Genomic DNA, 27,861 nt, shown 5'->3' with positions numbered 1-27,861 from the left:
AAATAGCCACAAAATAGCCATGAATGGATCATCTGGTGGTATTCAGTTCTAAAGCTCTGCACGACCAGAGTCATCTACCGTCGTCACGATTCTTCGCAAAGATCCTCAAATTTCCGTAGCAGCTCACTAGTCATCGGCCTAGCGCTGGTCTTAACGGTGAAGCACGGCTTGATAATGTCTTTCTGCGGCATACAGACTTCCTCGAGGGAATCGGGAATGATTAGTCCGGACATGAAACGTCTCGCTAACCCCCATAGAGTCATGGTGGGGGGATAAACCGGAACCTCTCCGTAAAGCTCGATGAAGGTGCAGGCTACCGACCAGACATCCTGAGCACTGCTCACCTTCAACCTACGTAATTTAGAGAGAGAAATAATATATGTGAAATATTAGAGAGCATGAAAATTAAATGATGGTGACTAATGATAATGACAAGGATTATGATGATTATTATGGTGATGATGATGATGGTGATGATGATGATGATGGTGATGATGATGATGATGATGATGATGATGATGATGATAATGATGATGGTGATGATGATGGTGATGATGATGATGATGATGGTGATGATGTTGATGATCATCATGATGATCATGGTGGTAATGATGATTCTGATACAGATGATAAAAATGATGATGGTGATTATGGTGATGGTGATCATGAAGATGATGATTCTGATGGGGGTCATGGAGTTTGATTCCACACTCCTTTTTAAAATTGTTTTCAGGAGCCCAAGGTGGGGGTTTAAACCCTTACCCCCCCCCCCTTTAATACAAAACTGTGATACTGGGGGCAATATCTCCAGAAGACAATTTCAAGTTACTCACGAATGATCGGCATGCATCTCCGGAGCCATGTACATGGGCGTTCCTCTTGCTTTACTAAGGTGACTTGAAAGAGACATGTGAGCTCTCTGTTTGATGTAGGACAGACCAAGGTCACAGAGGTAGGTCTTCAACGTCCCCTTCTCAATCTGCAGGGAGGAAAATATATATATATTCCTTAATAATAATAAAATGCAATATTTATATAGCGCTGAATAGAAATGCTTCTAAGAGCTGCATACTATTACCCCGGCTTTAGCACGGCTGCCCTGATCAGGCACTCAAGCATTCAAGGTATTCCTTCCTCCCAGGTACCCTTTTACTACACCTGGGTGAAGATTGGCAATTGTAGATAAACGCCTTGCCAAAAGATGAGAGCGCTGCGGAGGGCTTTGAACCCCAACCTTGTGGTTCAAAGTCCGGAGACTTATCCACTGAGCCACAACACCTTTACTTAGAAATTTAAAAAGTTCCATAACTTTGATGTACATTTAGGATAGATCAAGGTCATAAAAGTATGTCTTTCGTGTCCCCTTTTTAAATCTATGTTAAGTGAATACCATTCTTGAGAAATTAACCTTATTGAATCCCTGTAACCTTGATGCATGATAGACAACAGTCACAGAGGTTGGTCTTCCATATCCCCTTCTCAATCTGAAGAGGTTGAACAGCATTCTTGAGTAATTAACCTTTTCAAATTCCTAAAATACCCTATTCTACACAATGAGAGTACTTCTGGAATTAATCATGTAGGCAAAAATATTTATATCTATTAACCAAAACTAGGTCGGGAGAGGGGTTTCCACTTCTCTAACCCATCCCCCTCCCCCTCCCACCACTGGATTATTTACCAAGAAAGCCCAAACTAGTAAGGGGTTATTGTTTTCACTATCACTTTCATATATTGTCTCCTTATCAGCATCAATACGATATATTGCCGTCTGTCTGGGTGAAGTGTGTTCGGGTTTCTGCAAAAATTGATTCCAATTATTCCTGTATACCTTGCAGAAGGCATCAACTCTCTAGCACACTGCATATTCTTGACCTAATTGCATGCCTTTCTGCCAGGCTCAAAGGAATGGGAATGGCATGAATCCTAATACCCTTCTGCAAAACAATCAACGATATGAAAAAAGAGAAAAGGCTTACCAAGATGTTACTTGGTTTGATGTCGAGATGAAGCAGACCACTGGCGTGCATGAACGTCAGAGCGCTTAGTACAGCCTTTGATATCTCGTTCTTCTGTGGGACCGTCAGCGTGGAGCTCTGAACATTCAAAGAGGATGATAAAACAATAAAATATGTGAGTTTTGCAGACTGACATAAATTAGAAATGATGATCTATAACTTTGGCTCAGCTACCATTGTCATTGTTCTTTTTCTGCTGTTACTTTCACTGTACTTATTGTACTTAACTCAATATCAAAATCACTTGAACATCCATAATCATTACAGATATAATCATCATCATCGTCGTCACCATCATCATCATCATCGTCGTCACCATCATCATCACCATCATCGTCATCATCATCATCCTCATCATCATTATCACAATCATCACCATTATCACCATCATCATCATCATCATAATCACCATCATCACCACCATCATCGTCACCACCATTGTCACAAGTGCCCCTTAGTCTCCGTCCCTTCCCCTCTTAGGAAAAATAAAAGTCCTTTCCTTTCCTCTTTTGGGCCGCGATTCCATTTTCACAAAGAGAATCCTTTTTGTCAACCAAATTTGACAAAAAAGGCATCATTTTTCTTCATCCCAACCCCCTAACATTAGAAAAACCTGCGACTACCCCTTTTTTGAAGGGGTTTACCTTTGTTTTTTCTCCTGGGAAGATATACTGATGAAGCGTTGAGCCATGGATGAACGTCATGACAAGGTACGCGGAGACATCACTGTATCCCAGGGCCATCAACTGCACGATGTTCGGATGCATGGCTTGTCTGTGTATGATACGATCAAGAAAGAATATTGTACAACAATTGTACAACACCTACTTAGCCCATTGTATGCTAGCAAATGGGAGGTCAACTGTTACACATTCATACAGTTGCATACATAACATCCATAATAAACCTCGCATGGTCAGGAACCAATAATTCTGATGATCACAGACACAAAAAGGCATATGTGGGACAGTGTATTAATATTACTTGGAAAAATACCTGACATTTTATGGAATTCAGTGATTATTTTGCTCATTTCTCAGCAATTACACATTTTTTCTAAGTCATTTGGCACATATTTCTTATTTATAAATTATATTTTATTTATAAATAAAAACACTTAGGTGGCCATTCTGTTGGACTCTGTTCAAACCCCGGGGGGGGGGGGCACTCGACCAAAAAAGTGGTGGGGTCGTGCCGCGGGCGAGACAAAAAACGGGGGCCTTGGAGCGGGCTTATTGTAAAATGGAGGGTCCTCGGAACGGGCTTCGGAACGACAAATGTTTGTGAAAACGGGGGTCCTTGGAACGGATCGCCAGCGTGTGAGTGCGTATGCATCCCTATGGAACGGTCATGTGTGCATGATGCAGCTAGCGCGGCCTCCGCCGGGGGAGCTCTGCGGCGGCTTTTCACCAAAATTGCGGCTCATTCAATGCGATCGGAGCGGCGTAACGAAAAATATGCGAAGCTTTGGAGCGGATTTCTCTCTTCTTTTTTCTCGATAAGAAGAAAATGCTATGCCTTGGAGCGGCTTTCTTTGTTCTTTTTCTCAACAAGGCAAAAATGCTATGCCTTGGAACGGAAATTTGAGTGTGAAAATGGGGGTCCCCTCCGCGGCACATACCCACTATGCATTATATACTGAGTGCCCCCCCCCCCCGGTTCAAACCCATTTTGAGATCATTACCACAATTGGCATTTATCTTTAAAGGAGGTGAAATGAAAAAGGTAAAAATATCTTTTCCATCCATGATTCCTGAATCAGTCATTTTTTATTATTACTCTTCTAAGTTGTTTGCTACTCACTTGTGTATGTCCACCTCCTTTTCTATCTCCGCTCGTTTGCTGCCAGCTATGTTCATCTTCTTGATGGCGACCGTAGTCCCCCTCCAGCGCCCTCTATAGACCCTAGCGAAAGAACCTCCGCCGATCTCAACACTGAGGTCCAGCTCACTCACATCGATCCTGTGTACACCTTCAAATGCTGATGGTGGAAAGATATGAAAAGTATAGAAGTAAATTTGGTTTTTACAATGTACTTGGCAGTGGTATAGCATGGCCTTATGAACGTTAGGTCATGGGTTGGATTCCAATTGAGTTGTTCCAAAAGCTGAATATAATGGTCTCGTCTGCCTCTCAATGTGATGCTTAACATGCATGAAAGATAATAACAATAATATTTCATTAGCATAGGTGGTGTTGCAAGAAAGTATTTGCAGCCAATTGCAAATATTTTGTTGCAATTTTACAACTGGTAAATCAATTTGAACTCTAGCAAATCAGATTACACTGCACTGACTGTGTGAAGATGCTGATCAAGGCCCCATCTTACAAAGAATGACGACTGATCCAATCAGTCTTAACTCTACGGAAATCCATCCATACCATAATTTTTTTCTACAGGCAATTTGCACGATGTCCATTGTAAACAAAGAGAAGCACAGTGAATTTTCAAGAAAACAATGAATGCATGAATATACATCATAGTTAGAAAATATTTTGAACAAACATGCATAATACATGTTGACGTTGCTGGCTGTCCATAGTTGTGATTGATTGGATCAAACGGAACTCTACGGGGCCCAGTAATCAGTCACTAATTTGTCATTAATTACAAGACATATGACTGATTTAGGGAACAAAAATATGTTTGCAACTGATCGCAAGTTTCTTACAATGCCCCAATAGTCATATCTTGCAGCTCAATATGAAATACAGTGCATCATTGAAAGGAGAGATGTTAGCATGAGTACCCATAGCATGATGTAGTATATTTAATGTGATATAATTGAGGAGTCTATTTTTGTGTGTGCTTTTGTTTTGTGTATTTATTCATTCATTCATCTATCCATCGATTCCATCAGTCATTCATTCAGTCAGTCAATGATTCATTCAATCATTCAATCATTCATCAATTCCGTCAGACATCCATTCATTCATTTAATCATTAATTGATACATTCAAGTCACTCACTCATTCATTCATTCATTAACTTATCAATTTATGAATCATTTTATTTATCTATTCATTCACTCATTCATTTAGTCATCAATTCATTCAAACATTCACATACAGTGTATTTATTCATTAATCTATATATTTCAATTTATTTATTTTTATTTTGGAGCTTTTTATCAATTTCATTTATAATTATTTATTTATCTTTTTTAATTTCATTGAATCATTTACTATCATCATCATATATTTATTTTTTTAATTCTTTTCTTTTCTTTTTTTTTGGGGGGAGGGGGGAGGTTACAACCAAACCCCCTACCAGTAAAATTGCCAATTTGTCTACTGCCAACTCGTCCACTCACCACATGCTCTACTGTTATTGAATAGTCTAATGCCATTCCGTCCATCAACATTTGGTCCAATAACCATTTGGTCCAATCATCACTTCATCAAATCATCACATCGTCTAATCACCATTTCGTCTAAGACCATTTCGTTTCATAACTAATTGGTCTAATATCCATTTATTTTCATTCATTTTGCACAATTTTGGGCCCATTACTGGCTATAAGACGAAAAGGTGAGTGGACGCGAATTGGCAAATAGATCATGTGGATAGAGGACAAACTGATGGTAGACCAAATGATAGTGGACGAGTTGGCAATTGGATGAATTGGCATTAGACCAACTGAAAATAAACCTTTTGAATCGAGATATAATAACAACATCAGACTTATGATGTAAAATGTATGCTACATGTATAATATGCTATAATGGAACTATGAAATAAAATGATTAAAGTATACATAACCCTTTACAAAATCTGATGCAAATTATGGAAAATGGCACTCGTGAAACCAAATGATAGTAGATGAGTTGGCAATTGGACTAATTGGCATTAGATGAATTTGATACAAACCCCACTACCTACCTCTTGGGAATTGTGGGGGCTGCTGAGAGATAGGAGGTGACCTTGGTGACCTAGGCAGTAAGTTCTCTCTTAATTGATTGAAACTACGCGGCTTCCCTTGTCCCATGGACAACTTCGGTCGACTACGTGGTTGCTGCTGCGGCTGTTGCTGTTGATCTAGACTCTGTGGTGGGGTTTTATGGGTCTGTTGCAAGCTTGCTGGTGGTGTTGTTTGGGTCGGTGGTTGCTGGGACTTGAGATTAAAAACCCGGCTGGCACTATCTACCTGGAGGCCGTCAACTTCATCTACAGGCGCCGGGACACTACATGGAAAAGGAATTTTCATTTATGATATAAAGCCCAATACAAGAAGTTGCAGGGAGTCGTAATTTTGAAAGAAAACCTTTGGAACCATGTCAAAATATTAGAGGCATTAGAGACAGAAATTTGTAAAGGACTGACGAATATTGTCAACGAAAATTCACTATATAGTTCTAATTGTTTAATTAGAGGCATATATATGAAAACTTAATGTAGATAGGCCTCGTGGGTGTTTCATAAAGCTGTTCGTAAGTTAAAAGCGACTTTAAGAACGACTGGTGATCCTTTCTTGCGGTAAATGTTAGATTCATTGGCAATGGTTTAGTGTGTAAGAAAGGATCACCAGTTGTTCTTAAAGTCGCTCTTAACTTACAAACAGCTTTAAGAAACGGCCCCCTGGAATAATAGATTCACCGTGACCCGATTTCAGTGCCAATATACACCAAGTGATGTTTCATAAAAGTAAAGTGTTAACTTAGAGTCATGCTTAAATGTCAACGCAAACATGATATGTGATATGCAATCTTATTAATACGCTGTGCATGCATTACCTAGCACAATATCACCAATGTGGTGATGCCTTTTCTTACCGTATGCAATATCATGAAATTCCAAGTCACACTTGAATCTTTGTAAAAGACACCGTTCTCAATATCTTCCTAAAACTTGTTTACTGGAAACTAGTTCAACGTGTAACGAGTCTGAACGGACAAAGCGATCTTGGAAGCATTCTTCCAAACCTGTTCATAAAACCAGATAGCGATGTAGTTTTCAAGATCGCTTTGCCTCGTCAAACTGGTTTTAGCATTCATCGGGAAGCGGTCTTCGCACATTTCGAGCGCGCTACTCTACACACTGTGTGTAGAATGCCTACGATGCAGTTTCAAATTTCACGCAAAATGTGTCACCCCACTGAGAGCATTCCCATGGCAACAAGATCACTTCACATGAAGCGATTTTGAAAACCACTTTCGGGTGATCAAATGGGAACGCTGGCAAAGCGATCTTCCAAACTGTTTTCCTGAACCGGTTTCCAGTAAACTTTTTTTAGAAAGAGTAATGAGGATGGGGTCAAACATCCCACCCCCCTGGATCTTTACCTGACTGGGTTTCCTTCAATGCCATAGAGAGCCTTCAGTACTCCACTGTTTTCCACCAACTCTAAGGGTTTCTTGTGACTCCTGTTAGATATGTCGATCCTTGCACCATTTTGGATAAGATAGACAATCAATGGTACTCCGGCCTTCTTCAGCAAGGAGTCATCGACACCCTTACATAACTATGGAGGTGAAATTATTTTTAATAATTTGAAGAAATAGTGAGTTCAGGGCCCCGTCTTACAAAGAGTTACTTTTGATCCAATCAATCGTAACTTTATGGAAATCAATCAGTGTCATAATTTTTTCTACAGGAAATTTGCAAAATGTCCTTTGTAAACAAAGGAGAATGCACCAAATCGTCAAGAAATCAATTGATTTATGGATATACATTCATATCTAGAGAAAAATTTGAACAAGCATGAATTTTGACTGTTGACTTTCTGGCTTTCCATAGTTGCGATTGATTGGATCAATCGCAACTCTTTATAAGACGGGCCCCAGATTAATGATTCAACATCTTTGCAAGACTGTAGATGTAAAATGTCAGAAAAACTTGAATCAGTGGTTAAGAATCAAACGTTTTGGGTAAATGAAACACTTTTTTAGGTCATCGAGCATTTGCTTGTGTAGCCCCTGAGCACTGGAATAGCTTAGGGCTGGAAGTTAGGAAAGCACCATCCTTTAACAACTTTAAATCAAAGCTCAAAACACATCTATGTAATTATTAAGAAGCATTTTAGGAGTCCTATAAAGCGCTGAAGAGTATATACTTTATGGAATAGTTTCTGCACTCTATAAATTTATATTACATAGGTATAATATGTAGATTCAAATCAGTGATAGGTCAATAAACCATCACGTAACCATAGCTGCAAGGATTGCAATTGTTATATTCTAGGTTTTGACGCCACCTCAGTGAATGTAGCTGCATTGTATTGTCAACTGCGGCGCTATGTTCACTACCAGCTAGACGTAGGGCCACCCCAGAAAAATTAGCTAGTCTTGGTGTCAGTTTAGATAGAGTTGACTGGTCTAGCGTTTATAACACTGACGATGTTGATTTATCTTTAGGCAATTTTTTAAGTATATTTAAAAAACATCTAGATGATCATATTCCTAAAAAGAATGATAATCGAGTTAATTATAAAACATCACCCAGACTTCCCTGGATTTCTAACTCCCTCTTGCGCTCAATTAATAAAAAAAAACCGACTGTACTATAAATTCAAATTGAAGAAGAATGAACATTCAAAAATTAAGTATACTTCTTATAAAAATACATTAATAAAAGTCTTGCGTGCAGAAAAAAAGAAATATTACTCGATTCAATTAGAACAATATAAACATGATATGAAAAACACATGGAAAGTTATTAAGCAAGCTTTGAATATTTCAAAAAAGAAATCAAATATTACTAAAATAAGATTTAATAATCGGAATATAGAAGATCCCACAGAAATCGCCAATGTTTTGAATTCTTACTTTTCTACGATAGGGGAAAATTTGGCACAAAAAATTCCACAATCCAATAAGCATTTTTCTAAATTCCTGGGACAACCTAATGCCAATTCCATTTTCTTCTATCCGACTACTATTTATGAAGTGACCGATATTGTTTCCTCCTTAAATAATAAACACAGTGCTGGTCATGATGACATAAGTAATTTTATATTAAAAGGAACCATATCGTCTATTGTTGAGCCCTTGACACATATATTAAATAAATCTATATTAAGTGGTATTTTTCCTAAACAAATGAAAATTGCGAAAGTTATTCCCTTATTTAAAAAGGGAGACGAGCTTGATGCTGGTAATTACCGTCCTATATCCTTACTCTCTTCTCTTTCTAAGATTTTAGAGAGATTAATTTTTATTAGAACAACTAAATTTCTTAAAATCAATAATATATTCACTAACTTCCAATTTGGTTTTAGACAAAAACATAGCACTATCCACGCTCTTTTAAATTTTGTGCATAAAGTAGCCCATTCTTTAGATGATCATTCGCATCTAATTGGTATATTCCTGGACTTCTCCAAGGCATTTGACACTATTAACCACGACATTTTACTTTACAAGCTTTCTCATTATGGAATACGTGGAATTGCCTTGGAGTGGTTCAGGAATTACCTTAAAAATAGAAAACAATATGTTTATTTAAATAATCACATCTCTGATCAACATGACATTAATTGTGGTGTCCCACAAGGTAGTATATTAGGGCCTCTTTTATTCATTATTTACATTAACGATTTTCATAGATCATCTGACATTCTTTCTTTCATTCTTTTTGCAGATGATTCCAATGTATTTTTTGCTCACAAAAACCCTCAAACTCTAGTTCAGATCATGAATTTAGAACTGCTAAATTTGACTCAATGGATACGCGCCAATAAACTATCTCTTAATTTAAACAAAACCAAATATATGATATTTAGTAATTCTATTGAATCTTTACCTTCTGACATTATCTTTGATGATACACCTTTACAATGTGTTTCCCAAATTAAATTTTTAGGAATTATAGTTGATAATAAACTTTCTTGGAAACCCCACGTTCTTCATGTGAGCAAAATATTATCTCGTAATATTGGTATAATTAATAAGTTAAAACACTATTTTCCTCAGGTCACATTACTCATGTTATATTCCTCCTTAATTTTACCGTACCTTAATTATGGAATATTAGCATGGGGAAATACCCATAATTCTTTATTGGACAAAATATTAGTTTTACAAAAGAAAACACTCCGAATTATTTGTAATGCACCAGTTCGTTCTCATACAGATCAATTGTTCCTGGAACATAAAATCATGAAAATAAAAAATTTATATTTATTTCAATTAGGTCAATTCATGTATAGATACAAAAATAATTCATTGCCACGCATATTTGACTCTATGTTTCACCAAAACCAATCCCTCCATAACTATCCCACCAGGCAGTCAAATGAATATCACTTGCCCCTCCTCAGAACGCATCTAGCACAAAATACTTATTTATATACAGGTCCAAGATTTTGGAACTCCCTTGGCGATGAGATTAAAGATGCCCGTTCTTTACTTTCCTTTAAAAACAAATTAAAATTTATGCTCCTTATTTCCTAATGAATTATATTCACTGTTTAAACTAAAATTTTGTATCATTCTTTGCTAATCTATGTTTATACAGAACATAAAGCCTTATTATTATTTTTTATTTTTTTCCAGTTAGACATAAAATTTGAAAGTTATAGCTTGTCTATACATTATATTGTACCTTTTATATTGTATGTGTGTGTGTGTGCGTGTGTAATGGTGTATTTGTATAAGTGTGTATGGAGGGGTGTATGTGTGTATGTTTATGTGTAATGTGTATATGTATGCGTGTATGTATGCATGTGTATGTGTGTGTATATATGTATATATATATGTGTGTGTGTGCGTGTATTGATGAGTATGTATGTGTAGACATAATATAATTATATGCAGCAAATTAGCTTTTGCATCCCTCTCCCTATCTCTATTTTCTTTCTATATTCTAGGCAGTTGTTATCGTACTATTGTCCACCTCATGTTCATGTGTTGTGTTGTTTCGTGTTATTTACTATTATTACTTGCCTTTTCGTTATCTTCATGTATTACTTTACGTATATTTCTATATTCCTTGTATCTATTTTTTGAGGGGTCCACATTATACAAGCTTTGCTTTTCAGTGCACCCCTCCATTCTTCTTATGATATATAATTGCATTGATTCAATTATATCTAATGATATTGATTATATTGATTTAATTTGACATGTATGTTAATTTATATTTAGATTACTTTCAAATATGTATTTTTTTTTCTTCCAATATTGAATTTTGTTCATGCTATTGTTTATTTAAATTGAATCAATCTATCATGTACTTATTTGTATCATTTTGAAGAATGAAAATAAATTTGAATTGAATTTGAATTGAACTAAGGTGACGTCACTCGCTGCTTACAAGTAGCATAATCAGGTAGTTTAGTAGATGTATGCGCTAGTGTTAATGCATCAATTGCATAAAGAACTCGCTTGATGTATTTTCCAAAATTTGTCTATAAATGGATCAGAGCTGCAGCAAGAATTTCGGGTTGGAGACAGATGATGAATGCAATCTCTGATGGCGAATCTACATAGACTATATAATATAACAGATATTGCCTGGTCTATCTTTTTAATAAATAGCATTTCAAATCCCCTCCAAAGCTATATTTTTCCCTCGGGGAAAATATTCTCCCTCGGCGCTGCACGCTTCGAGCAAAATATAATCCCTTGGGAAAATATAACTCTGTCGGGAGAGGAAATGTTATATTCAAGCTCTAGGTAGGCAATATCTGTACAAAATAATGCAATATCACACATACAGGCTGGAGTATTGAGGCATCACTCTCAGAGGGGGTGTGTTTGTATCTCAGCACAGCTATATGCAGGCACGTATCCCCATCAGCATCACTGGCATTGACATCAGCACCAGCCTCAACCAGCAGTTTCACTATGCTCACATGCCCCCCTGACACAGCGATCAATAGTGGCGTCTTCTGCTGTGAATTGCGGTCATCGAGTATATTCCGGTCCTAAAGAGGGCAGCATTTGGTTAAAAAAAGATCAAGGATTAAAACGGAAGTCAGAGGTACATTTTTCATGAAGGCGTGGTTGATCTACTTCTTGCTACGGAGAGTATAAATTGATTTAATATAATTGGAATTATTTTGCAACAGCAAACGTGCAAATATAATTTGTAATTGATCATATATTTTAAAAAATCATTGTAACAACCCCCCCCACCAAAAATTGATAAAATAACATTTTAAATTATTAAGGTAAATCACAAACAATTCCTTAGGTTCAGGGACTTTTTTTATTAAAGTGACTAACTAGAATAAAAAATCCTTGCTTACAGAAAAACTACAACTGATAAACAGGCTTACTTTCTCAATTAGGCATCGAGCAACCTTCTCAAAGTTGTTGCTAGCGGCAACGTGAAGAGCAGTTTCACCATCTCTTTTCAGTTTAAGAAGATTGGGTGCATATGAGACCAGACGTTCAGCAGCACTAGAAAAGAAGAATAAAAGAAAATTTGTTAAATGTTCCTGATAATAATAATGATTGAAAACTCAAGATCTAAGACAATTTATTGTCATGTAAAAATACACTAAATATTTTTTCAGGTACAGTTTAAAAAAGAATAATAATAATACAGGTATATTTACCCACAGAAGCCACTTCAGTTCTGAAAACTGTTCTCCCAGTGGGCCCTGCTATTATTATTACCCCAGCTTTAGCTGGGCTGCCTAGGTGCTCAAGCATTCAAGGAATTTCTCACTGCCGGGTACCCATTCACCTGACCTGAGTTGAGTGCAGCACAATATGGATAAATTTCTTGCTGAAGAAGATTACGCCATGGCTGGGATTCGAACCCACATCCCTCTGTTTCAAAGTCAGCAGACTAATTCACTGGGCCACTTATACATACACTAATACCACTTATACATACACTAATTGTTAAATAAAAAATGAATTCAAATTGTAGGAGAAGTTAACTGCGCTTATTAAGGTCTTGGTCTTTACAAAACAAGCAAATTATATATAATCTAAAGATTCAAGAATCAAGATAGATTCAAGATTACTACATGCAATATACAATGCCCAATCACAAATAAGGAGTCTAGAAATTTAGAAAAAAATTTATATTAAGGCCCCTCATAATTTCTATATCTTGATTGTGTTTTGAACTGTAATAAAATTATAGAAATCAGTCATTCTTAAATCAATTTTGAATTTTCAAATTGTACAAAATTGTAAAATATAGAAAAAAATACTAAACTAAACTCAGTCAATTATCACCACGGAAGGATATAAAGCCTAATCGTACTAATCTGGACATTAAAAGATAATAATAATAATATTCCGCATTTATATAGCGCTTAATACATCGGAACGATGTCTCTAAGCGCTTTACAGACATATCATTACCCCGGTCATCAGATCCTTGCATGCCCGCATACAATGTATGCACCTACTCCACTCCCTGGGGAGCATTCCAACAAGAGTTCCAAGACTAAATTGCTAGGCATACTACATATAGGCTTTCACATCCTATCGGGTACCCATTTAACACCTGGGTGGAGAGTGGCAAAGTGTGGATTAACGCCTTGCCAAAGGACGCTAGGCCACGGTGGGATTTGAACACACATCCCTCTGATTACAAGGCGAGAGTCAGAACCGCTACACCAAGGTGCTTCCAAGGCACTAGTACTGATAAATCACTCAAACAAAAAATAAAATAACAAATAATATTCCACTTGTATACACCCCATAATACCTTGGATAAATGTCTCTCAGCACACTAAAGATATATTTTAACTCTGGTCAGGGCTTGCCTGCATATAACGTTTGCATGTTTGCCATAGCTGATATTTTTGTGTAATTCGTCAAATGGACCGAACGCGAGTTGAAATTTTTTTTTGCTTATTCATACTTACTAGTCGTTACCCCTGAGGGCAGCATAATGTAGTACCGATAAATTCTTTTTGTTGCGGAGGGTAAGATCGCACTTCGGCCACGGAACAAGGACGTCTATCACCTCACGTTTGTCTTTATGGATAGCATCGTGAAGAGCAAGGTCTCCAGCTTTATCCTGATGAAAAATAGAATGAGGACAGACTCTCAGGCCCGTATTCTGAAGTCAGGTTTCATTCAAACTCTGGTTTTAAGTTGTGGTTTTACTATGGAAAGCCAGTTGTTACATAAATCTCGAACAGTACAGGTTCAATGTATCAGCTCATTTGACTCCCAATACATTATTAACCACCTGGGAAGGATGACTATGACAGATGTCTTCACCATTACAGAATTAGTGAAGAGCACAGTTAAAATGAGTAGTAATCACTGTAAACAAAATTTGAAACGTTTTGCTTCCCATAATTTTAGCACAGTTATACCATGGTCTAAGTTAAATCCGACTTCAGAATACGGGCCTGACTGTCAAAATTCAATTGGTTGGAAGTTTTATATCAAATGCTGTTTCTTCGTATATTTCCCAAATCGCAGTGCAAATGGCTCATGCAGATTGCACCAGCCTTAAAGGTTCCATGACATTAGCTCCGACAACAATTGCTCCACTGCAAATTCCACACATAAAATACAATGGGTGATTTCAAGTTCGGTGTTGGCCTTGGTGTTGGTGTTAGTGTTGAAATTTCGGTTGCTTCCCCTAGCTCCAAAACTTATTCAGAGCTTGTAAAACTGATCCAGATCACATTATTGACATCTCAACAACTAGTGAGTGACTTTTCGGGACCATCCTCATTTTATGTTTGGTGTTATAATCGTGTAAAAATTGACCCAACACCAACACCAAAAGGTCAACACTGAACTTGAAATCACCCAATGACCAATTTCAACCCTGGGTTTAACACTATACCCTACCCTAACCCTAACCCTAATCCTAAAATAAACCCTATTGCAACCCAAACCCTATATCTTTGACAAAGTAAAGCCCGGGGCAATTGCCGTCTGAGAAATCGCTGCCGGAGCAAATGTTGCATCACCACCTCAAAGCCAGTATAAAACTTTGGTAAAGGGTCGGTAATGTGAACTATACATTTCAATATTACAGAAACATATGTAGCAGTCATTAAATGTATTTTTTACCCATGAGAATTTAAATATGGCATTTTTCCGGCCGTTAAGATTTAAATTGAAACCTCGCACCCTCTCTCTGTAATGTTTTTTTATTTATATTCCAAATAGCTGTTTGAGCGCTTGGTTTGCGTATTTAGTCATTGGATTACAAAGCTATGGACAAAGATCATTTCCTAAAATTTTCAGGCAGTTTCATGCTTGAGAAGGGTTTTTTTATACAATCAACACAGAAATATAAAGATTTTTTATTTTGATCATGCACCTGAATGAATTAAATTCTGATTGAAAAAAAAAGTTTTGTGGCACAAACATTAAAGATAAATGAAAGTAGTTGCTTTAAACACTGATTTCACGAAAAAGAGTGTGAAACCAAGTTTAATTGTCACAATATCATCGAGGATCTAGATCTGGTAGTTACATAAACTGAAACTTTGTGAAATCTTGAAATATACGCTGAAAAATGTTCACACTGAAGATCACCAACACAGATAAGCGCACGTGGGACAATGTATTATTATTGCTTTGAATGTCAGCCCGACGCTTGACCCGAATCCCATGCTTATTTGCCAATTAAGCCTCAGCAATTTTTTTTTATCTATACACACAGACACGTTGGTGGTCATTTCATTGGATTCTGTAGGAACTCATTTTGCAATCGTTACCACAACTGGAATTTATCTTTAATATTATCTAATAATGACATGGAATGGTGACATGCACTAAAGACAGGTTATAACAATCACATAGACTTTATACCTGAGCATTACAATGGCATCCTCTCTTGAGGAGGATCTCGACACACTTGACATGACCTCTACGAGCTGCAACGTGGAGGCAGCTCCTTCTCTGCTTGTTGACGACGTTGATATAGCAACCCTTATCCAACAAGTATTCCACCATGACAGGTTTATCGCTGCAACAAGATAAACAACAGTCTTCTTTAGGGTACTAAAATTAAAAAATGTTATGTAACTCTGGATCCGCTATGCGAATTTGATCTTATAAGTCGTGCGAGACTTGAAGGAAAAAAGTCATGAAACGTCATGGTGCAATCTTCTTGTGTTACAGATTTATCAGGGGGGGGAGGCTGGATAGGGTAAAAAAAAATCACATCTAAAATGTGAAATTGATTGCAAGTTTGGAACACCCCAAAATTTCAGTTGCCAAAAGACACAAGAGCCCTCGTGGGATTCGAACCCCGGACTTTGTGATTCAATGTCCGGAGACTTATCTACGAAGCCACAACACCTCTAATGACTGTACACACCCCAAAATTATTTCCACAAATATTTCAAAGTATCAATATAAATAAATCTTACATCAGTCTTAGAATAGAGAACTGTACACAAGAATACTTTTTTAAAACTTTTCTCACCCATAAACAGCATAAAGCAGAGCAGTATCTCCATCGTTATCGACTGCTTCCAAAGAAGGTCTATACTTCATCAGTTCTTTCACCGTCGACAGGTGACCTTGGTGGGCTGCTACTTGAAGTGCTGTGCGATTCGAGTATAACGAGTCAATCTAAGAGACAGTAGAGGAGATAAAGTGAGATTCGAGAAAGCATGGATGTTAAGTGACAGAAAGAGGTCTTGTAACCAGGGGGGTGTTTCACAAGGATTTAAGTATGACTTAGAGTCGCACTTAAATGCCAAGTTGCGTACGTTACGAAACGCATGGCCGAATTGGTCAGATCATGCAAAGAGGACGCACACTACTGCGCATTGATCAATAAGATTGTGCGTTTCATATCATGTACGTGTCGGCATTTAAGTGCGACTCTAAGTCATACTTAAAATCTTTGTGAAACACCCCTCTGGACCTAATTACTCAAATGTTTGCAATCAATCAAATAATAGCTAATCAAGGTCACTGTTGCACATACTTATTGTTCACTAACCAAAATGTAGCACAGACTTTAAGCAGAAGCTGTAAACTCTTGCTCTACTTCCGATAATCACGCCACAAAAATAAGCCAGTTTGGAGTTCCATTTTGCGCATTATCAGAAGAAGGTCATTCGTATATGTACTAAAGTGACATGGTGGTTTAAAATTTAATAAGATAAGCACCAACTTTGATTTTCTTGATTATTCATATGTTCTTTTGAATTGTGTTTTTAGTTAGATCTACAAAAAAAACAATGCGTCCATTAGCGACTGGTATTTCACAGTTGGCAAAGTACATTAATATAACATGCTAATTAGCATTCTTGGCAGAAATGCAACAAATACATTCATAGAGAGTTCATTGGTGTGCTATTTTAGTCACCTGGTCTATGCAATTTCTGCATACTGCTATGTAAGGCATGCTTACATAATATCTTGCTTTAAAATCTGCCTATCATAATGAAAGAAATGAAAGGTCATTTGACCAAAATTGCCCATGAGGTCACTCCAGATCAAACCCTGGTCATCAGAATCCGAAATCCCTGCTATACCGCCCGCGCTATCTTGCCGCGCCTCCTTGGTCATTCATGATAAAATAATGGATATCAGAAGATTCTTACCCAATCGGGATGCGCCTCTAGGATGTCCCTGACCTCTCCGACACGCCCCATAGCTGCTGCTTTACTAAGACGTCTCTTATTAGCTTGGTCATTTTGAAGGCCCATGGATTTCTGCTGGTCAAGCAGCGATAGGAACCCATCTAGGAATCAATCAGAATATGATAGAATGCTAGATGAATGAAGTGATTGAAATAAGAGATTTAGCCTTAACTAGGGGGGGGGCACACACGCCCACTCCCCCTTTGACAAATTGCATGGTTAGTTACAATCACAAATAGATTTTGACCCCAATGCCTCCTGACTTTTTCATCTTTGCAGTCTCACAAACTTTTTAGAATGAGATAGAATCAATAATGCCCAGTTATGCAGTTTTAACATTACCGGTATGTAACATTTTGTGAACACATGTCAGACCCAAACTGCTCAAAACATGATTCATGTACAACTCCAATGCCAAAACTTACTGCCAACATGGGTCGATAGATGGATATTATATGGATGGATGATGGATGGATGGATGGATAGATGGATGGATGGATGGATGGATAGATGGATGGATGGATGGATGGATAGATGGATAGATACGTAGATAGATGGATGGATGGATATCATATGAATGGATGGATGGATGGATGGATAGCTGGATGGATGGATGGATAGACAGACAGACAGACAGACAGACAGACAGACAGACAGACAGACAGACAGACAGACAGATAGATAGATAGATAGATAGATAGATAGATAGATAGACAGATATACAGACAGGCAGACAGACAGATGAACAGAAAGATATATAGATTCTACCCACCTCCTGGCTCTTGTTCAAACACAGCTTCATGTTGTCCTGGCTCTACCAACGTCAAACATGCTGGATGAAATAGCAGCTTAATAGAAGTAGCTTCTATCCTAACCTTGATGTCGCCATCACTGTATATCTGTTCTACACATGCCTCTTTACCAAGAATCTGGACAAGGTTAGAAATCACACAATTTAGATAAATCCACACGACTCTATCTTTTTTTTAAATCCTCGCACGACAAAGGATAAGGTACAATATCCCACGACAAAGGATCATTTGACAGGGAATGAGTGACATAGAAGATATTAACGAAACACATCTAAACTTATATACACAATGATATTGAGCAGTTTTAAAATATTTCAGTTCAGGGCACCGTTTCATAAAGCTGTTCGTAAGTTAAGAGCAACATTAGAAGAACTCATGATCCTTTCTTGGAGTAAACGGTAAATTCATTGGCGATGGTTAAGCACGTGAGAAAGGTTCGCTAGTTGTTCTTAAAGTCGACTTAACTTACGAACAGCTTTAAGAAACGGCCCCCAGGCACAGTTTCAACAAATATGTATTCTTCAAAAAATGTATGAACAGACTGCAACAATAACTGCCCATGCATGTACCCTCCTATCCACGCAATCATTTATTACCAGTGTGCACATGCCAAACTAATAACACTGATGATTGCTTCTTACTGGGTACCCATTTAATACCTGGGAGGTGTTTGACAAAGATTTAAGTATGACTTAAGTCACACTTAAATGCCGATGCGCAAATGAAACGCAACGGGCAATCTTATTGATCAATATGCAGTAGTGCGTGTCCTTTTGGCATGATCTGACCAACGTGGTCATGTCTTAGATACCGCGTACAACTCTGTATTCAAGTGCGATTCTAATTCGTACTTAACTGTTTGTGAAACACCCCCCTGGATGGAGAGTAGCTAAATGTGGATAAGTGCCTTGCCAAAGGATGTTATCCTCTAGTGGGATTTGCATCCTGAACCCACAGATTGAAGTCAATCGACTGAACTACTACACCCGTACGAGATACTGTACAACACAATACCTTTCTCATGGAATGGTTCCAGCCTCCATGCCCCCTCTGAAGATTCTCGGCTTGCGATTGGTCGGTGATGATCCGAACCCTGTCCCCAACGTTGAAAGCCGAAACCTGAGGTTGTGTCATAAAAAAAAACATATACACACAAGGAATGAGATACAATCATATATGAATTAGCAACCATCCATCTACAAAGATGGCAATTTCTATTTGGGATTTAATGGGATAGTCTAATCTCTGAGCTCTGAGCTCTGAGCTCTTTGGTTTTCAACTCATCTGGCACTTGCATACGTCATTCTACATTTATTTTACTCATGTTTACCAAATTTTTCACCATTACTGTGAGAAACCACTTCACAGTACAAATGACCTCTGGTATTGATAAGTCGTAGGCAGGGGGGGAGGGGGAGCAAGTGGGGCCATTGCCCCTTCCCCACCAAAACTATGCATAAAATCCTTCAATTTCACATTACAAAATACAAAAGTGCCCGAATAACAACCACTGTCGCTTCACATCCTTGATTTCAAGCGTGTCCTCCCCCCCCAGCTAAAGATTTCTGCGTAAGGCCAAGTTTTTGTGCACATGCTGGAAAACACTCTTTGGTGCTAAGTCAATTACATAAGGATTAGCATGTAGCACAATAATGGGTCACTGGTCATTCTTTTAGTCGCTTGTAACTAACGAACACCTACATGAAACACCCAACTGGCTTTAATATCGTGCTTCATGATATCGAATGTATTGATTTTGTACTATGTTTGGGCATAATCACAGGAAATAAAATCAATAATAAAAGTAGTAGATGCTTATATAGCGCATAATATTCTACACAATCTCTATGCGTTTTACAAAAGAGGTAATTAAGTCTAATATAGGTATACTTAGAATAAAATACATAAATACTCAATGAAAGATTAACAAAACATTGGAACATAATAAATCAGTAACCAACCTTCTGTACTGCTAGAGGGTTGACATGGAGCACCTGCCCGCTGAGGTACTTGATGCCCAGCTCTCCCTTGTTAGTTACTGTCTTGATAACGCCTTTCTCACCAGCAACCTCAAAAATAAAATTGAAAGTATCATAAGGGATTAAGTATAAATACAATAGGTGGTGCTGCACCATCCTGAGTTTGCTCAATCTCGAAATTTTAGCCCGATCGGCCCTCTTTGCGATTAATCTCGAGATTCAAGAAACCCTGTCTCCACCATCGCAATAAGAGCAATTCTTGCTCGAGCGAGGCATCGATGCATTATGGTCTGACGCCGTGAATAAATAATCCAGAGTGCATCTGCACCTGCAAATTAGCACGATAATTCATAAAATAGCGCGCTATTTTGCAAATAATTCCAAGTTGACTTGGGATTGCAATCTCGAGATTAATCCTACGAACTAGCGCGATAATTTCGTCTCCATTACAAATAATCTCGAGATTGATCAGATCAGGATAATTTGCCGGATCAGAAATAGCGCGCTAATTTGAAAACTCGGATTGGTGCAGACGGCCCTAATCTTCTTATTTTACACTGGTATACAAATGTACCAGCAACACACGAGGGGCCCCATTTCATAAATCTTGTTGTCGTAACAAATTTGCAATTCCAGCTCAAAGCTACTGAAATCACTCAATATACCTGGCTGATAGTGAATTTGTTATGAAAGTTGTACATTTGTTATTATGACACATCTTTATGAAACAGCTACCAGATGTTCACAAAAATTACTTTAACTCACCATAAAAATCATATCCGTTCATAAAAATGCAGAATATGAAATGTTCAGTTTCTCAGGTTACATTTGTGTTCCTTAATGTATAGCTGCAAACATCATCATCATCAAAATCATATATTGCATTATCATCATGATCCCAATCACTATCATCATCATCATCTTCACCATCATCATCTTCACTAACACCATCATCCTCACCATCACCATCATCATCCTCATCATCACCATCATCATCACCATCATCATCATCATCACAATATTCATCATAATCATAGTTACCATCATCATCATCACAAACATCATCCTCATCATCATCATCCCTATCATCTTCTTCTTCATCATCCCCATCATCATTACAAACATCATCATCTTCATCATCCCTATTGTCATCCTCATCATCATTACCATAACAATCATCGTCTCTTTTGTCATCATTATTATAACCATCATCATCATCACCACAACCACCACAACCATCATAATCATCATCAACATCATCACTACTACTACCATCATCATCAAGATCATAATCGTTACCATCATCGTTATCTTCATCATCATCATCCCTATTTTCATCACCATCTTCGTAATCATCATCATTCTTATCGTCATCATCCTCACAAACATCATTGTCATCCTCATCATCATTATTATAACAACCATCATCTCTTTTGTCATCATCACAACCATCACCACCACCACCACCACCAAAGCCATCATAATAATCATCATCATCACCACAACCACCACAACCATCATCATCTTCATTATCAACACTACCACCACCACAACCATCATCATCATCATCATCACTACCACCACCACAACCAAAACCATCATCATCATTACCTCCTGCATTTGTCGGGAAACCCCGATGCTGGCATCACCAAATGATTTTAGAGTATCTTTACTCAGCTGAATCACAACAGTATCACCAACTTGAAGGTCCTCCGTTTCACCTAAAAAAATTAAAACAAATCAGTGTCTAGTCTTACATTATTATTTTGTGAGTTAAAGAGATGTCTGAAATAAAAACAACAAACGAAAATAATGTTTCTGCTGTATAAAGAAAGAGAGAATTATAGTCATCATTGACTGACTTGCAAAAAAAAACACTATTAACCAACCAACCAACCAGAGATGCGATTGATCTGGTAAATTACAACTATGGTAAGCCAGCTATCCTGTCATCTGGAATTCATACATGTATGTTAGTTAAAAGAGTTTTCTAAATATGATCAATACTCCTGTGGGCATCATTTTTGTTACAAACCAGGGTAATTCTAATTGTTTGCAGAGGAACATATAATGGAGAATTATGACATTGATTGTTTTCCATAGTTACAATAGATCAGGGCCCCGTCTTACAAAGAGTTTAGATTGATCCGAACAACCGCAACTATGGAAAGCTAGCAACATCATTATCTAAAATGCATGTTTCTTCAAGAAGATTTTATAGATTTGCTGTATATCCATACATTCAATGTTTTCTTGAAAGTTCAGTGTGCTTCTCTTTGTTTACAAAGGACACTGTGCAAATTTTCTGTAAAATAAAATTATGGCATGATGGATTTCCAGACAGTTGAGATTGATCAGATCAATCATAAATCTTTGTAAGACGAGGGCCTGGGGTCCGCTGGAAAAAGAGTTGCAATCAAACACAACCCCCCAAAATCAAACATAACTTGATTTATAACCAATCAAAAGCGTCCATTCTGAACTTGCGCTCGATCTTTTGACTTGTGCTTAAATGCAATGCTCTCTGCAACCGTTCCCAAATTAGACTGGGAAGGTGCATTCCATCGGAATCTAGAAAAAATCTCAACACGACTCAGCCTTACAATAAATTCTATTCATAAACACTCAATGTATGTCAAATAATGAGTTATTATCGTTTGATGGTATAAGTAAAATCATTTTCAGTATTTAGAGAAAAAAGGGCATTTGAAAGAATTCATTTTTTGTAATACATGTATGCAGAGGAGTTGGTGATATGTGATGTCATGAAATAAAAAAATGCACTAATCCACACATTTTTGATGGATTTTGCCGATCCTTGAAGAACCTTTATTTCTACTCAAGCTACCGATGTTCAACCAACTCTTAATTAATAGAATCAATAATAAACTACAACATTATAACTAGAGTGTATAGCATATGCAAAATACATGTAACAATCGCAGAGTGCAGCATACTACTGAATACTGATACTCTTTTATACATTAAGGGTGTGTTCAAAGTCGATTTTCAAATTAAGACATCAAAATTAATCATGATACAAAACGCAATTACAAAACACAGAACACAAACATGATCAGCAGTGAACCGTTCATGGTCGAAAATTTAAAGCTGATTACAAGCTGATAATCTTTCCGTTCCCCAACACTAACAACATTAACGCAGCCCACCGACAGTAAGACAAATCACACAACGATGTTTGAAAACTCAATTGCGTTCAGTGTTGCATTTTGGTGCATTGGCGATGCTGGAGGTCTTAAAATCAAAGCTTATCGTTTTAAAAGCACACTATTTGGGGAGTTTGAAGAAAGAAGATAACTTTTACGACCAAGAATGGGGGACAATCAATGCACCCTTTGTTTTCTTTATATCTGAGTTTTGTATCATTATTCAAAACCGGAGTGTTGGCTCAGTTGGTAGAGCGTCAGTCTCACAACCGGGAGGTCCGGGGTTCAAACCCCAGCCGCATCAAACCAAAAGACGTTAAAAGATGGTTGCTGGGTTCAACGATTAAAGGGATAGAGCCTCGTTGATCTGGCACTGCACAGCGGCTGCCGGGCCAACGATCGATTGGGCAGAGCAAATTTTTTGAGTATTTAATTTCTATTTTGAACAACAAAATATGGATTTTCATCATATTGCTGTTTAAATTTGAAAATTAACAATGAACACACCTTAAAGCTCGCAGAGAATGAAAACGGTAAATGAACGATACCTAAGTTCGGGAGCAGCTCGGGATAGTACGTTCCTTTCTGTGCTTCCTGAACGCATTTGACGTCCACCTTCCCTTCGTATCCGAGACGGTATCGGTAGAGCTTACTCTTGCCAGGCCATTTCACACCCACTCCCGCCCTGTTCCCGTCATCACCCCATCCTTGTACGTCTACCATAGTACCAGGACGACTGCTATCTCCTCCTGTAGGGAAGGGTTCAAGGGTAGAAGTAACAATAATCGCATTGGCAAATGTTCAGAAGTAAGATCTCATTTCATCTGAAGTTGCGGTTTAACCATGGATAATAATCAATCATAATGATAACAGCAAAAACAACAATAATAATAATGGCATCATATTTTACCCAGGGAAGCCAATAGATCTTATGTATTTAGCGCCCTCCCTCAGAGGATATAGGAATATGCTTAAACAGAGTTGTCAGGAATGTGCAAGCTGTAGATCACCAAAGCAGACAGATAGCAGCTTCAGCCTCTAGTATGGTGGTGCAATGACATCAATGCAGAAGTTCTTTTGTGGCACAAATCTCTTCGCAGTGTGGGTTTATTTCCTCAGCTTATTTGCTGCACAAAACAATCATAGCTCACTGTCTGGAAATACTAAGATAGGTTTTATGATTACCGTAATTACTTGAATGCACTTCGCGGTGGAAGGCAACTCGAGTTAAAGCTAGGGAAACAATAATAATAAAATTGCACCTCGAGGTAGACTATGTCTAGATAAATGGCACTTCAGTATATAAATGACTATTATTACTATTATCATCATTAGTAATATTATCACCATCATCATTATCATCATTACCATCATCAGCATCATCATCGTAGTTGTCTTCGTCATCATCATCATCATCATCAGCAGCATCATCACCATCATCATCATCACCATCATCATCGTCATCATGACTATTATTAATTATAAATTGAAATACATACCGTCCTGATCGCCGTACTTCCAATCGTTGCCTCTCTGGACCGAGGCCCCAGGAAAGGTGCCCAATGCCTCCACCTTCCTACATCCATATCTGCAATACAGGGTTCTCCTACATGGAGAAACGTACACAAAAACTATTATCACCCTGGGAGTGGAGAAGGTGCATACTACATGCAGGCAGATTAGAATTACACGTATTATTACTGTTCATGTGGGCAAGTTACTATCGGATGAGTGGGCAGGCTTAATATCTTAAGAGAATGACTGCCCTACTGTACATGTCATATAGGCTGTCCTAGGACATTTGACTAAGTCAGCTTGCTCATTGGCCCGAATTCACAAAGGTGGTTTTGAAAACACACGGTCGAGTCCATGGTTTATGCATATTTCCCATATAAATTACGCTTATTTTACCTCATGTATTAAAAAATTCCAATGCTGATGCGCGCTTTTGTCTCAGTGCGCCAAATTGACGCCTGTTGACATGGTTATCCACGCTATTTTATTCATTAGTCCACTGTTTTTATTCATGAGTCCACTCTTCAAACAGTGGACTCATGAATAAAATAGCGTATCTAACCACGGTAACAGGCGTCAATTTGGCGCACTGTGACAAAAGCGCTCATCAGCATTGGAATTTTTTATACACGCACCCGATACGCACTAAATTAAGCGTAATTTATACAGGAAATCTGCATAAACCAGGGGTTCAACCAAGGGTTTTAAAAACCACCATTGTGAATTCGGGCCAATTCGGTCAAAAGAAGACGTTGGAATAGGATAGGTCATGTCCTCAAAATGCAGGATGACCATCATTGTTACACTGCTCTAACATGGAATCCAGGAGGAAAACACAAAAAGGGGTAGACCAAAAACAACATGGAGGAGAACTGTAGAGAAGGATAGAAATACCTACGGATGGAAGAGTTGGAATGAGGCCAGGGGTTGTGCTAGAGACCGCCAAAAAAAGCGTGGAGGCCTTATGTGCCATAGGGCACGAATGAGGATAGTAGCAGTAGTGTGAATTCCGGCCATTATGTCTGACCACTGGCAGGTCACGTAAATTAGGTCATTTTTTTGTGTGTGATTTCCAGGAAAAATCCTGATTGTGTTCAAAGTCGAACTATTCGATTGTTCAACTTTGCGAACAGTTGAACGGCAATAAGGGTATTCCTCCCAGGCCTGTACCCCTGATGATTTCAAGAAATAACACTTACCCAGCGGAATCTTTGGTGGTAAACCTTTGGAAGGGATGACTGATATCATGTTTATCATCCATGAAACAGTGTGTACAGAGGTTACAGTTGAAACACTTGATACATTTCCATCTGATTCCGTGAATCTTTTCATTGCAAACAATGCAAGACACGTCGGGATGAACAACACCTGCAAAAAAAGGGACATACAAAATACGGAATCAAAATTTAAATTTTCAGAAAGATTCAACTGCCACTGCAGTTTTGTAAGATTGTCCAATGTAATATGATAATCAAGAATAACTGACCTTTTAACAAAAGCTTTAAATAAACTACACCAAAACCTTCTGTCAGTCTCTGTATTTTGGTTGTTCTGCTGATCAGCGTTGGCTCCAATGGGGATTATAGTGAAATGTCAGAAATTGTTAAATAAATCCCCAGAAACGACGGTTATTCCTGTCAATAAATAGGCCTAAAAAAGCTTAGCGCTGGGTGATATTTTCAGTTCATCAAAATGCTGCAATATTTTACAAAATATTGAATATTCTATAATGGTTTTCATGATTATGTTTGATATGTAGAGGTAACACAATATGCCGGAAATATTGTGAATTATGAAAAATTAATCACTATTTATTGACAACAAATGCTGCTCTGTATTGCTTTAAACCAACTAAGAACTTTGTAAGTTGGTACACAAATAAACACAGATTAAAGTCTTACTATCATTTCCCTCTCCCCAGAATTTAAGATCATATTGGACACATATAATTAATTTTTCAGACTTGGCAAAATATTGTGTTTAAATCAGCGATATTTTGCTAGCAGTGATCAACTAACATCGAAATCATACATTGACCAGCACTAGACAAGTTTTGATATTAAGGAAAATATATATGATGGTGGTCATAAGTCAGCGCACCTAACAATTTGAGTTAAGATTTGATATGAATTTCATTTTATTTCACAAAATCTGTCAGTTGATAATGTTCCTTACATCATTATGAGTTAGTGTGCCAAATATCTCATAAAAATTTCTTGGAAAAAAACCTCAGGCAGTCATTTTCAGATTGAACAAAAATATGGTGCCCAATGTCTGCACACACATTCACTTTGCATGCAATTCTAGAATTTTGATGAGAAAAGCTGCATTTTGAGGCCATCACAAGAAATGCCCAAAACTCATTATTTTTCCACCATTTTCAATCAGATTTTTTATGAATATCTATGTATTGCATGTGTAGAGTTTGTGTTCATTGCGTATCTTCTTTTACTAGAATTGCACAGGCATGTTGCGTATCTTCTTTTACTAGAATTGTGCGGACACGCATGTGGACAGACAAGGGGGACTTGCACAAACTTGGGGGAACTTGCCATATGTACCAACCTGTCTGTGCATTGTCAAAGATCCTGAGATCATAGGCACGGTTGAATCCAGCTCGGTAATTGTTCTTCCTTCCGAGGTCCCACATGACGAGCACGGTCTTCTCCGGACGATCGACGGGATCCCCCTTCCCGATATAGACCACGGTTCCGACGTGGCCTTCCCCATGGTCCTGGTCATCCCACTTCCAGTCTGGACCACGCACAACACGAGTGCCCAGTTCAATAGACATCGCGGCTGGACGTTGATGATGTTGGGAGTTCTACCCGTTCAAAGGGTTTCAGATGACCAGCTTATGTTGCGGAAACTCAAGAAAATATGTTTTT

General features: G+C 37.9%; 1 protein-coding gene across 1 annotated transcript; it reads right to left on the bottom strand.

The window, feature by feature from the left end:
- LOC121427579 (E3 ubiquitin-protein ligase MIB2-like) lies at window positions 1-27,861 on the bottom strand. Its single transcript, XM_041624038.1, has 21 exons — window positions 27,539-27,861; window positions 26,173-26,341; window positions 24,958-25,064; window positions 24,007-24,207; window positions 21,903-22,012; window positions 20,274-20,381; window positions 19,327-19,431; window positions 18,273-18,429; window positions 17,462-17,601; window positions 16,330-16,478; window positions 15,711-15,867; window positions 13,793-13,947; window positions 12,239-12,362; window positions 11,675-11,884; window positions 7,302-7,480; window positions 5,902-6,203; window positions 3,822-3,999; window positions 2,663-2,792; window positions 1,980-2,096; window positions 834-979; window positions 1-351 (listed from the first exon to the last, which is right to left on the bottom strand). Exons 1-21 carry the CDS (start codon window positions 27,765-27,767, stop codon window positions 84-86), a joined length of 3,441 nt encoding a protein of 1,146 aa, XP_041479972.1. The 5' UTR covers window positions 27,768-27,861; the 3' UTR covers window positions 1-83.

This window comes from Lytechinus variegatus, chromosome 14 (assembly GCF_018143015.1).
Source record: "Lytechinus variegatus isolate NC3 chromosome 14, Lvar_3.0, whole genome shotgun sequence".
Lineage (NCBI taxonomy): Eukaryota > Metazoa > Echinodermata > Echinoidea > Temnopleuroida > Toxopneustidae > Lytechinus > Lytechinus variegatus.
This window is presented reverse-complemented; position numbering and strand designations above follow the sequence as displayed.

Excerpts from the sequence above, each read along its gene's own strand:
- LOC121427579 (XM_041624038.1), bottom strand. The coding sequence starts at position 27,767 with ATGTCTATTGAACTGGGCACTCGTGTTGTGCGTGGTCCAGACTGGAAG. Across the intron at positions 19,432-20,273 it reads ACCCTCTAGCAGTACAGAAG|GTTTCGGCTTTCAACGTTGG; the intron begins GTTGGTTACTGA and ends ACACAACCTCAG. Across the intron at positions 12,363-13,792 it reads GCCCTCAGGGGTAACGACTA|TGCTGCTGAACGTCTGGTCT; the intron begins GTAAGTATGAAT and ends CTTCTTTTCTAG.